The 12515-nt window shown below is 39.7% G+C and overlaps 1 protein-coding gene across 1 annotated transcript in view; it reads left to right on the forward strand.

Annotated features, from left to right (window-relative positions):
- Positions 1-12515, forward strand: part of ak9 (adenylate kinase 9) — a 44703-nt gene that overhangs the window by 24924 nt on the left and 7264 nt on the right. The window contains exons 21-31 of the mRNA XM_063016439.1: positions 312-433; positions 531-750; positions 2042-2104; positions 2197-2403; positions 4374-4592; positions 5377-5590; positions 5922-6123; positions 7401-7547; positions 8382-8599; positions 10089-10282; positions 11628-11797. Coding sequence (XP_062872509.1) covers positions 312-433; positions 531-750; positions 2042-2104; positions 2197-2403; positions 4374-4592; positions 5377-5590; positions 5922-6123; positions 7401-7547; positions 8382-8599; positions 10089-10282; positions 11628-11797 — 1976 coding nt within the window. The remainder of the gene's footprint in view (positions 1-311; positions 434-530; positions 751-2041; positions 2105-2196; positions 2404-4373; positions 4593-5376; positions 5591-5921; positions 6124-7400; positions 7548-8381; positions 8600-10088; positions 10283-11627; positions 11798-12515) is intronic.

The raw sequence follows: 12515 nt of genomic DNA on the forward strand, positions 1-12515 counted from the left end.
AGAATGAGTCTGTAACATAATAAAATGTGGAGAAGGTGAACGGGGTGTGCAGACTTTCTGGCTTGACTGTATGTGGAGACCTAATTATGAGCTTGTTGGACATCACATTCTAAAACCATGGATTTTAATATAAATTCATGCCTAATGTCACACTTAAACCCAATAATAAGGAAGGTAGCCCACATACTTTTGTCCATTTGGTGCGTATGATATTTATGATAGTACGTTTTGTGAAAAAAAAAAGCAATAAATGGCTGTATTGTTTGTGGAAGTCCTTGTGTACATCATTGTGTAAACTGTGTGGTTTCTAGGAGAAACCAGCACTGACAGATGAAGAAGAAGCCATAAAGCTATATTTGTCAGACGGAGAGCCATTGCCGCAGGAGATCTTGGAGACTATTATTTTACCACTCTGGCAACAAGAGCCATATAAGTAATAAGATGCACTATTACACACATACAAGCACATGAAGTTTATGTCTACAAATTCAATTTAAAATGTAAAATATCTGGGGTTTTTTTTTTTTCAGATCAACAGGCTTCATTCTGGAAGGCTTTCCTCAGCATCTAGATGAGGTGTCCTTTCTGGTTGAGCATAATTTGTATCCAGATACTGTGTTGGTCATGAATGCAGAGGTGTCAACAGTGGTAAAGCATCTTCTGCCTCGGTGGATGGACAGATGGAAGGAAAGATGCGCGAGAAAGAGAGCACAGATGCAGCTACTCAAAAGTCTACGCAGCAAAATAAGGGTGATTGAAGGGTGGGGATTAACAGTGTAACCACTTTGAGAATATTTACATTTAATGAATACATTTTAAAATCTATTTTGGACGATTGTTTATTACCTGACACAAACTGCCCTTATTTTTTCTATTATGACTTTTTATTATGAGTTTCCAGCATACAAACAGCGACAGGGTGGAACAGGTAGAGTGGACATAGTCGCATCCTAAGGACAAAGGACTTCCAAACACTGCGTCCATGACTAGTATAGTGAAAATGAATGAAAGATACATACAGCTTTTTATTTTTAATTTGTAGGGAAATGAAATGTACATATACACTGATCAGCCATAACATTAAAACCACCTATATGTTTCTACACTCACTGTCCATTTTATCAGCTCCACTTACCATATAGAAGCACTTTGTAGTTCTACAATTACTGACTGTAGTTCATCTGTTTCTCTACATACTTTTGTAACCTCCTTTTACTTTGTTCTTCAATGGTCAGGACCCCCACAGGACCACTACAGAGCAGGTATTATTTGGGTGGTGGATCATTCTCAGCACTGCAGTGACACTGACATGGTGGTGGTGTGTTAGTGTGTGTTGTGCTGGTGAAGTTTTTAAATAACGTGCCCACTCACTGTCCACTCTATTAGACACTCCTACCTAAGTGGTCCACCTTGTACAGACTTGTAAAGTCAGAGACGATCGCTCATCTATTGCTGCTGTTTGAGTTGGTCATCTTCTAGACCTTTATCAGTGGTCACAGGACGATGCCCACGGGGTGCTGTTGGCTGGATATTTTTGGTTGGTGGACTATTCCCAGTCCAGCAGTGACAGTGAGGTGTTTAAAACTCTGTGTCTTATCCACTCATACCAGCACAACACACACTAACACACCACCACCATGTCAGTGTCACTACAGAGCTGAGAATGATCCACCACCTAAATAATACCTGCTCTGTGGTGGTCCTGTGGGGGTCCTGACCATTGAAGAACAAAGTAAAAGGAGGTCACAAAAGTATGCAGAGAAACAGATGGACTACAGTCAATAATTGTAGAACTACAAAGTGCTTCTATATGGTAAATGGAGCTGATAAAATGGACAGTGAGTGTAGAAACAAGGAGGTGGTTTACATGTTATGGCTGATATGGCCAGTTTGACTACTGCAAAAGTCTGTTACTGCAACAAATGATGTCTATTGTAGCTTTATTGTTTACTTAAATGTATCATCCGAATTGCTTACTCATCTGATCAGATCTAAGGTTTTATAGGTGTTTGACTAATTGTGACTGCCTGTCTTTTTAAAGGATGAGTCTATTGCCCAAAGACGAGCTGAACTTATGGCTGAATATTCAGCTAAAACACCCAGAGTAAGACAATGTTCTCATCTCAGAGATAGCATAGATGTGAACTGTGACAGAGCTGAAATATGACCCTGTCAACCTTTTTCACCTAAATAAAGGAGGAGGAGGAGATTCAGGAGGAAGATGGAGTTGCAGAGCAGCTGGACTGGGAGGAAGAGCTGGAGGCCACACTGCTAACAGAGTTTCCCCAGGAAGAAGATGAGTATGGGGAGGAAGAAGAGTCAGAAGCCAGTGCGGAGGATCGGATAGGAAGTGAGATCAGTGAAAGGTTTAACACTGATGACAGTAATGTCTCCAAAATGCTGGTGAGCGTTTGGAACTTTCAAAGTATGTTAAGTCAGTAAGTCATGATGAGTCGTACAAACATATCTTTTTTTTTACTCTGTTTTTGTTAATTGCAGTTTAACATGTAGTACATTTGTGTTATATTTACTTCAGCACCTAGCTGGATTAGGTCCAGCATTACATTTTACATTTACAGCATTTAGCAGATGCTTTTATCCAAAGCGACTTACAGTACTGTGACAGTACACTGTCTAAGCAGTTGAGGGTTAAGTGTCTTGCTCAAGGGCCCAACTGTGGCAGCCTGGCAGTAGTGGGGCTTCAACCAGCGACCTTCGGATTACTAGTCCAGTGCTTTAACCACTAGGTTACAACCGACTGCATTACTGTTCAACATTGTAACTTGCTCCATGGTGTAAGTAAATGAGTTAGTAAATGAGTGAATAAGAAATGCCTTGCAGTGGGGTGGTAATCAGTGTATTTTCTCACTTCCCGCCTGTTTCCTGCCTCTATTTTAATGATAATGGGTGAATGAATAAATCATTATATTTCATGTTTATTAAAAATGTAAAATACACAAATAATGCTATTCAATTTCATATAATGGTCAATTCTATGCATTAATTTCAGCACCTGCCACACTTTGATGTTCTTTTGTAGTTCTAAAACAGAATAATAAAACAGTAAACAACACATTAACTAACATAATGAATAAAATGTATTTATTATTACAACCCCAAATCAGAAAAAGTTGGGACAGTATGGACTTTGTAATGATGCCATTCCTTTTCACCACACTAAACAGACATTTTAGCACAGAGGATACCAAGTGATTTAGTGTTTCAGCTTTTATTTTGTTCCATTCTTCCTGCAAAACGTATTTTTCGTTTCAAAATTCTCCACACATTCTCTATTAGGGACAGGTCAGGACTGCAGGCAGGCCAGTCCAGTACCCGTACACTCTTCTTCCGCAGCCATGTAAAAGAAGAGGTTATCCCTTGCCCATGTGGTTATAGCAGCTATTGTTGAGTGGCGGTTCTTGATGCAGTGCCGTCTGAGGGATCGAAGATCACAGGCGTTCAGGTTAAGCTTGCGCCCTTGGCCTTTAGGCACTGAAATTCCTCCTGATTCCTTGAATAGTTTAATGATATTATGCACTGTAGAGGGAGAAATATGCAAATCCCTTCCAATCTTTCTTTGAGGTACATTGTTTTTAAACATTTTAATCATTTTCTCACGCATTTATTGACAAACTGGAGATCCTCTGATCATCTTTGCTCATCAAAGACTCAGCCTTTTCTGGATGCTGCTTTTGTACCAAACCATGATTACAATCACCTGTTTGGAATCACATCATTATTTAGTTTTGAAATGCAGGAATGGATGTTTATTAACAAATGAAAGGAAGTTGAGCAGACAAAACATGAAATATCTCAGGTTCATCCTGTTTACAGTCAAATAAAAGTCAAAGTAAATGTAAGGAACACTGCATTTTTATTTTATTTGCATTTTTCATACTGTCCCAACTTTTTCTGATTTGGGGTTGTAATGTTTTTAATAAAAAAATGTAAAAAAAAAAAAACAAATAAATGCAAAAATATTAACTATTTAAGTAACTAAAAGATTGTCACTAATTGGATGAACCATTTACACTGTTGCTCTTTGCATTTTAGCACTATATGTGCCCTAACAGCAAATCATTCTTACTGAAGATTCTGCATTCTTTGCCTTTATAATGCAATATGCATCATTGGTTTAATGAGAAAAAGAATTTGATGAATGTTTACTTTATAAATGAGACAGTATGACTTTCATTATCTAAATGTGACTGACCAGACATATTTCAGTCTATATGCACACAATTTTCTGTGCGTATCTGTTAATAAGTTGTTGACAGAAGCTGTTGACATAATATGACCACCCTGTATATGGCTCCCCGATTTGGAAGCTACATTATCTGTTCTGTAATGTTGTGATGTATTTTTCTATTCAGGACATCCTGGCTGAACACCGGATTTCTCGCCTTACAGTCAACTCTGGTCGGAAGCCTCAAATTGTGCGCTATCAACTACTGAGGCTAGTTAAACCCCTGGTGGACAACAGAGAATCACTGTTTCAAAAGTGTTATCCTATCACCTGTGATGTTGCACGTAAACTTCTACACTTCTCTTACAAGTTCTACAGTGCCTTTGGGTGCTGGGACCCTGTTCGGGTTAGTGATAAATACTTAAAATATACTTACAATATACAGTATGTACCTGCTGATCATATCTAATATATTATACAGTAAAAGACAATTATGTGTAGACAATAAGTCTAAATTTGTTGTTTTTGTTGTATATTTATATTTTATTCTGAAAGCTGAGCATGGGACTAATGCACAGCATGGCAGATTTATTTATGGATAATGTATCCAATTACCCTGATTGCGTTACGCTTCACCTCTACCGATACAACACTCCACTGCTTTCTGAGGAGAATCGCAACTGACACACGCCCCCTCCGACACGTGTGCAGTACCGACTGCATCTTTTCACCTGCCAGAGGCGAGTTCATATGCGGATCAGCTTTGTGCAGGGGGGAGCCACACCCTGACCAGCATTATTCCGCAACTCTGCGCAGATGCAATCAATCATCCAGCAGAGGTCGTAATTGCACCAGTTATGAGGAACCCTGAACAACAGCCAATCGGTGTTCATGTAGCCTCCCAGCCCAGCCGGATGGCAAAGCTGAGACTCGATACGATGTATTCGAAATCCCAGCTCTGGTGTGCTAGCGTATTTTACCACTGTGCCACCGGATTATTTAACTTTTAAGAATTTAATTGAAAACATCTAATATAGGGTGGTGTTGTACAGTTATATAACATTATTTTACGCCAGTGGTTCTTATGTTTTTAACAATAGATAGTTTATAACACAGATTCATGCTGACCTTTATATTTTATATAATTTAATTCTTTAATTTCTTTCTTTTATGTTTTTCTTTATGTAAAGCTTGCAGAAGGTGATCTCATCCAGCCTATGCAGGGTCCTGTCAGTGCCAGCTTCCCGGTCTGCTTCCACAACTCAATTTATTTTTTTGCCTCCATTAAAACACGCAACACCTTTATGATGAACCCCATTAAATACCTTCGTCAGTCCAAACCTAATCCATCCCTGCCCATCAAACTTGCCATCATCGGTCCTCCAAAATCTGGCAAAACCATGGGTGAGTGACCACTGCCTCGAGATGCCACATGGATTGTTGTTTCATTTTGTAGATCATTGTAGAGTTTTTTAAAGGGGCAAGTCGTAGCCTAGTGGTTAAGGTACTGGACTAGTGATCAGAAGGTCGCTGGTTCAAGCCCCACCACTGCCAGGTTGCTGCTGTTGGGTCCTTGAGCAAGGCCCATAACCCTCAATTGCTCAGACTGTATACTGTAACTGTAATGTTGGTTGCTTTGGATAAAGGCGTCTGCTAAATGCCTAAAATGTAAAAATATGTAAGTCACAAAGTATTAATAGTATTGTTTTTTCCCATGTATTGTGTGTGTGAGTAGTTGCCCGCATGTTTGCTCAGGAATATGGACTGTCACGCCTTTCAATTGGTGATGCTATGCGAGCAGTTCTCAATAACCAAGGCAAGACAGAGCTGGCCACTCAGATGTTAAAGCACCTAAATCAAGGTCTAACTGTGCCTGAAGAGCTGGCCATTCAGTGCCTCGAGGTGGTGCTAATGAACTTAATCTGCAGCACACGTGGGTAATGAAACATTTCAAACTGCAATCCTGTTCACAACAGCTTTTAATACTGGAGAGAGTGGATTCAGAAAGAACAATACCTTTTAATCAGAAAAAGTTGGGACAGCATGGAAAATGCAAATAAAAAAAACACACGTTTTACATTTACTTTGACTTTTTATACAGGATGAACCTGAGATATGTCATGTTTTGTCTGGTCAACTTAATTTCATTTGTTAATAAACATCCATTCCTGCATTTCAGGCCGGCAACACATTCCAAAAAAAGTTGGGACAGTAAAGCATTTACCACTTTGTTATGTTGCCATTCCTTTTCCCCACACTTATAAAACGTTTTGGCACCAAGAATACCAAGCGACCACAGCCCACACATTCTTTATTGGGGAAGGTTTGGGACTGCAGGCAGGCCAGTCCAGTACCCGTACCCTCTTCTTCCGCAGCCGTGCCTTTGTAATGTGTGCAGCATGTGGTTTTGCATCGTCTTGTTGAAAAATGCATGGACGTCCCTGGAAAAGATGACGTCTTCAAGGCAGCATATGTTGCTCTAAGGTCTTAATGTATTTTTTTGCACTAATGGTCCTGACAAATTAAAACAAATTAAGAAATATAGTTCTTGCATCAGTGGTTCTTGGGACTTGAGGGATCGAAGATCACGGGCATTCAGCTAAAGCTTGCGCCCTTGGCCTTTACGCACTGAAATTCCTCCTGATTCCTTGACTTGTTCAATGATATTATGCACTGTAGTGGGAAAAATATGCACAACCCTTCTGCAATTAAATAAAAGTCAATGTAAATTTAAGGAACACTGCATTTTTTTTTTTTTTGCATTTTCCATACTGTCCCAACTTTTTCTGTTTAATTCAGTTCAGTTTAATTAATATTGGTGAAATATTTGATTGTACTTTATTTGATTTGACATTCAGTTCTTGACTACAAAAGATGCTGATATAACTACTTGACTACTTAAAAATACAGTTCAAAAATGCAAGTTAGACATTATGTTGTTCCAGACCTTTGCTTGAGGAAATTTTATTTCTCCTACATATTGTCTGTTTGTTTGTCTCTGATTACATTTGCAATTTAGGCCCTGACAAATTAAAAGTAAAAAGTAATATAGTTCTTGCATCCGTGGTTTTTGCCAAAACAACAATCTAATTAAAATTGCACTCAGTAGCAATGTTGTGACATATAGTAATATAAAATTGTGGTTAATAATAATGATACAATAGGCTGTATATATTTTGGCCACTACCATTATTAAACGGTTTTCTTATTCCAGGTATGTGTTGGATGGCTTTCCTATGACCAAGAAGCAAGCCGATCTGATGGAGGCTCGGAGCATTATTCCTGTTCGAGTGATCGAGCTGCAGCTAGATACAGAGGAAGTGCTAAGAAGAGGTTTGGAGGATAAAATCAAATCAAACAGGTTTGGCTTATAGAATCAAAATGTTTGTCTGCACTGGTTGCTCTTTAAATAGTCCCTTTAAATAGGTTTGCCCTAACTAGAACTGCTACATTTTATACATATGGGTGTTAATTCTAGTTGTAATGATATTGAAAATCAATTTTTCATTCCTGGATATATTTATATGCATTATATGACAACAATTTGCCTGTTACATGTACACCGATCAGATATAACACCCCCACCCCTTTTGCTGCCCCACACACAACAAACTGTGATGCACTGTGTATTCTGACACCTTTCTATCAGAACCAGCATTAACTTCTTCAGCAATTTGAGCTACAGTAGCTCGTCTGTTGGATCGGACCACACGGGCCAGCCTTCGCTCCCCACGTGCATCAATGAGCCTTGGCCGCCCATGACCCTGTCGCCAGTTTACCACTGTTCCTTCCTTGGACCACTTTTGATAGATACTGACCTTTGCAGACCGGGAACACCCCACAAGAGCTGCAGTTTTGGAGATGCTCTGACTCAGTCGTCTAGCCATCACAACTTGGCCCTTGTCAAACTCGCTCAAATCCTCACACTTGTCTATTTTTCCTGCTTCTAATATCAACTTTGAGGATAAAATGTTCACTTGTTGCCTAATATATCCCACCTACTAACAGGTGCCGTGATGAAGAGATAATCAGTGCTATTTACTTCACCTGTCAGTGGTCATAATGTTATGCCTGGTCGGTGTATATTACTGATTTCAGATGTGCCCTATTAAATTATGAATTAGGTAATTACATTTAATTAATTTAAAAAATAAATGAAATAAAAGTAAATTCCTCACCCTATTCCATTTAACAGGCCATACCCAATTCACAACAGCACCCAGATTCTGAACACCCGGAACTTGTGCTTTAAGCGTGAAGTAAATGCTCTCCAACAGCACTTCAAGCAACAGTACCACAACTGGGTTCCTGTAGATGCACACAAAAGCAAGTGGTGGGTGTGGAATCAGGTTCTGGATAAAGTTTGTATAAGCATGAGACACATCCACAACTACCTGAAAAGAATTCGGAAAGGTGAGAAGACACCCCCTACACACACACAACCATAAATTACTAACTACTTATATTTATAAAGGCCAGCTACATTTAAATATAAACCCCATTGCGTAAAATGCAGAAAAAAAGAAGAATCTGTGTAGTTAATTCTATTGAATCTTTATTTAACTGACAAAATTTTAAAAGAAAATCTTTCCAAAATTTTCACTGATCAGCTTCATTGTACAACCCCAAATCAGAAAAAGTTGGAACAGCATGGAAAATTTAAATAATAAAAAACACAGAGTTTCTTACATTTACTTTGACTTTTATTGGATTGCAGACAGGATGAACCTGAGATATTTCATGTTTTGTCTGGTCAACTTCATTTACATTATTAATTAACATCCATTCCTGCATTTCAGGCCGGAAGAAGAATTTTGTCCCATTCTTCCTGCAAACACATCTTAAGATGTGCAATGGAGTCATCGTTGTTGCATTTTCCATTTCAAAATTCTCCATACATTGGGGACAGGTCAGGACTGCAGCCATGCATTTGTAATGTGTGCAGCATGTGGTTTTGCATCGTCTTGTTGAAAAATGCATGGACGTCCCTGGAAAAGATGACGTCTTGAAGGCAGCACATGTTGCTCAATGATCTCAGTGTATCTCAATGTCTGCATTAAGCTGCCATCACAGAAGTGTAAATGACCTTTGCCAAGGGCACTGACACAACCCCATACCATGACAGACCCTGGCTTTTGGACTTGTTGCCGATAACAGTCTGGATGGTCCTTTTTGTCTTTGGTCAGGAGCACACAGCGTCCATTTTTTCCAAAAAAGACCTGAAATGCTGATTCATCTGACCACAATACACGTTTCCACTGTGTGATGGTCCATCCTAGATGCCTCCAAGCCTAGAGAAGTCGACGTTGCTTTTGGACATGGTTAACATTAGGCTTCTTTTTTGCACAGTAAAATTTTAAGTGGCATTTGTGCATGTAACTCTGTATTGTAGTGTCAAAGTAATCCCTTGCCCATGTGGTTATATCAGCTATTGTTGAGTGGCGGTTCTTGATGCAGTGTTCAGCCTAAGCTTGCGCCCTCGGCCTTTACGCACTGGGGTTGTATTTTGTACATAGAAACACATTTAGAATTTGATACCTATTGATGCGTGAAAATATTCAATGAGATATCTCAATCTGTACAGGGCAATGTTGGAATCCACTGTTGAATCAGATCTATGCACAAATGCTTCCAAGTTTTCTGAGCCCAGGCTCATCGCAGATGGTCTGAAGGACAGTGGAAATGTGTGCTGTGGTTCAAAACACTTGAACTCTTTCTATCGTTATCAGATTTAATAAACATTCACAAATCACAGATTTTTTTATTACATTTTAGAAAAAAATGGTGTTTGTGTTTACGAATAAATACCAGCTCCTCCCACCAGCTCTTCATGTGTTTAAAAAATGTAAACCTTTGTGCATTTATTTTATCCTATATTACTAATTCAATTTTTTTTCTATAGGCCAGGCTGCCAGTATTGATTGCCTATGTATTACCCCACGTGAGCTCCAGTCTCGGCTAGGAGAGTTTGGCCATTATTGTCCTGTGAGCTTGGGTCTTCATAAACACCTAGTTGACTGCACCCATGACAAGTCTCCTAAACTGGCCGAGTTCAGGGGCTGCTATTACAAATTGTCATCCAGAGAGTATCTCCAGGTAAGGGGTTAAATCTTTGTTTTTTTTTAAGTGAGTTTATTATTTATTTGTTCAAAAATTATGTATATGTGCAACCTTGCCTATTATTAAACATCTTTTAGATTAATTTGCAGGCCAGGACACTCATCCAGTGCCTGACCTCACAAATGCTCTTTTAAATGAATGCGATTTCTTACTAACCCTCAAATCTTGTGAAAAGCCAGAATAAAGAAGGCTGTTATAGCCACCAAGGGGAGGGGGAAACTTCACATCCATGTTCTCAGTATTAAAATGCGATGTCTAACTAGCTCATAAAGTCCACATACAGAATTTTGTTTTCACTGATACTGCTTGAGATGTTTCTACAATTTCTACAACCTGTGGTAAATTCAATTGATTGGACATGATTGGGGATTGCCAACACCTGTCTATATAAGGTCCCACAGTTGACAATGCATATCAGAGCAAACTCCAAGCCAAGGAGTTAAAGGAATTATCTGCAGACCTCAGAAACAGGATTGTGTCAAGGCATAGATCTGGAGAAGGGTACAGAAACATTGCTGCAGCTTTGCAGGTCCTAAAGAGCACAGTGGCCACCATTATTCGTAAATGGAAGAAGTTTGGGACCACCAAAAATCTTCCTAGACGTGGTCACCCTGCCAAACTGAGCGATCGGGGAAGACGGAGAGAGGTGAGCAGGAACCCGAGGGTCACTCTGACATAGCTCCAGTGTATCCTTGTGGAGATGGGAGAACGTATCAGAAGATCAACTATTCAGGCAGCACTCCACAAATCATGCCTTTATGGTGGAGTGGCCAGACGAAAGCCACTCCTTAGTAACAGGCACATGACAGCACCTAGAGGACTCTCAAACCATAAGAAACAAGATTCTCTGGTCTGATGGAACCAAAATTGAACTTTTTGGCCTGAAAACCAAGCGTCACATCTGGAAGTAACCAGGCACCGCTCATCATCTGGCTAATGTCATCCCTACAGTGAAGCATGGCGGTGGCAGCATCATGATGTGGAGATGTTTTTCAGCAGCGGGACCAGGGCGACTAGTCCTGATAGAAGGAAAGATGAATGCAGCTAAGTACATCGAACGCTCTGGACCTCGGACTGTGGATGTTTAAGGCAAAAAAAGAACTAAATCTATTATACAATGAGTCTGTAACAAAATAAAACGTGGAGAAGGTGAAAGGGGGGTGCAGACTTTTCGGCTTGACTGTATAATTGGCCATAGAGTGTATAATAATGATTTGTATGGTTACCATACCGTTTTTTTTCTCTACTTGCAATACTACTGTACATCATCTGCATGCAGGATAGCACACTATTGTTTGTCTTGTTTTTCTAATTACAACAGATGTTCCTTGAGACTCCAGAGCAGTTTGTGGTTCCAAACTGTCCTCATCAGTTGCCACTTCCCGAGCTTCTTCCCCGCAAACTAAACGCAGGCCAAGTGAAGAGCTGCTTCCCTCAGCAGGTGGAGATGAAAGGCTTCTGTCCAGTCACATACTTTGAAGGCCATCAAAGGTATTGCACAATTAGCCATTACAAATCGCCACTAGTTATAGATTGATATAATGGTTTTGATTTTGTTGATCATTTTAAAATGTGTTTTATATATAATAAATTTATATCAGGGTCCTTTCTGTGTGGAGTTTGCATGTTCTCCCTGGGTGTGTTCGAAAACTTAGGGAGCTGCCTTGCTGTCTTACTGTCTACATAGGCAGCTGCCTCAGTAGAGAGGATTCTAATAAGTCATTGACTTAGAAGTCAGGTTATTCGAACGCGCTACTTAGACAGTGATTCCATCGGGTTTAGCATTTAGCATCTTGCCATTAAAACCAATGGATTGAGGTAGCACAGCACGCTAACATGTCCCTTCATGTACCGATAACGGTTACATTTCCTGACAAGCCCGAACTTGCAAATAAAAACACTCGGTACAACTTTTTACAAGTTAAAAATCAGTAATATTTTATTTACGTTTGAAAATAACTCCATTCGTTTGTCCGCACCGTCAGCCATGTTTATTTTTCTGTGAGAGAAGAGCACCCGACCCGCAATGAATTCTGGGATTGTCTTGATCACTAAGGCAGCGTGGGATGCTCACTCGTTCATAAGTCAAAATAACATTGAAATATTAAGATGCCTCAGTAGTGAGGATATTAAGGCATCTAGGATTTCAAACAGCCTCCTTCTCGGGAGCGCGCACAGGATGACGTAAAATGCTGCCTATGTAGAGAGA

The sequence above is a fragment of the Trichomycterus rosablanca genome, chromosome 20 (genome assembly GCF_030014385.1).
Source record: "Trichomycterus rosablanca isolate fTriRos1 chromosome 20, fTriRos1.hap1, whole genome shotgun sequence".
Taxonomy (NCBI): Eukaryota; Metazoa; Chordata; class Actinopteri; order Siluriformes; family Trichomycteridae; genus Trichomycterus; species Trichomycterus rosablanca.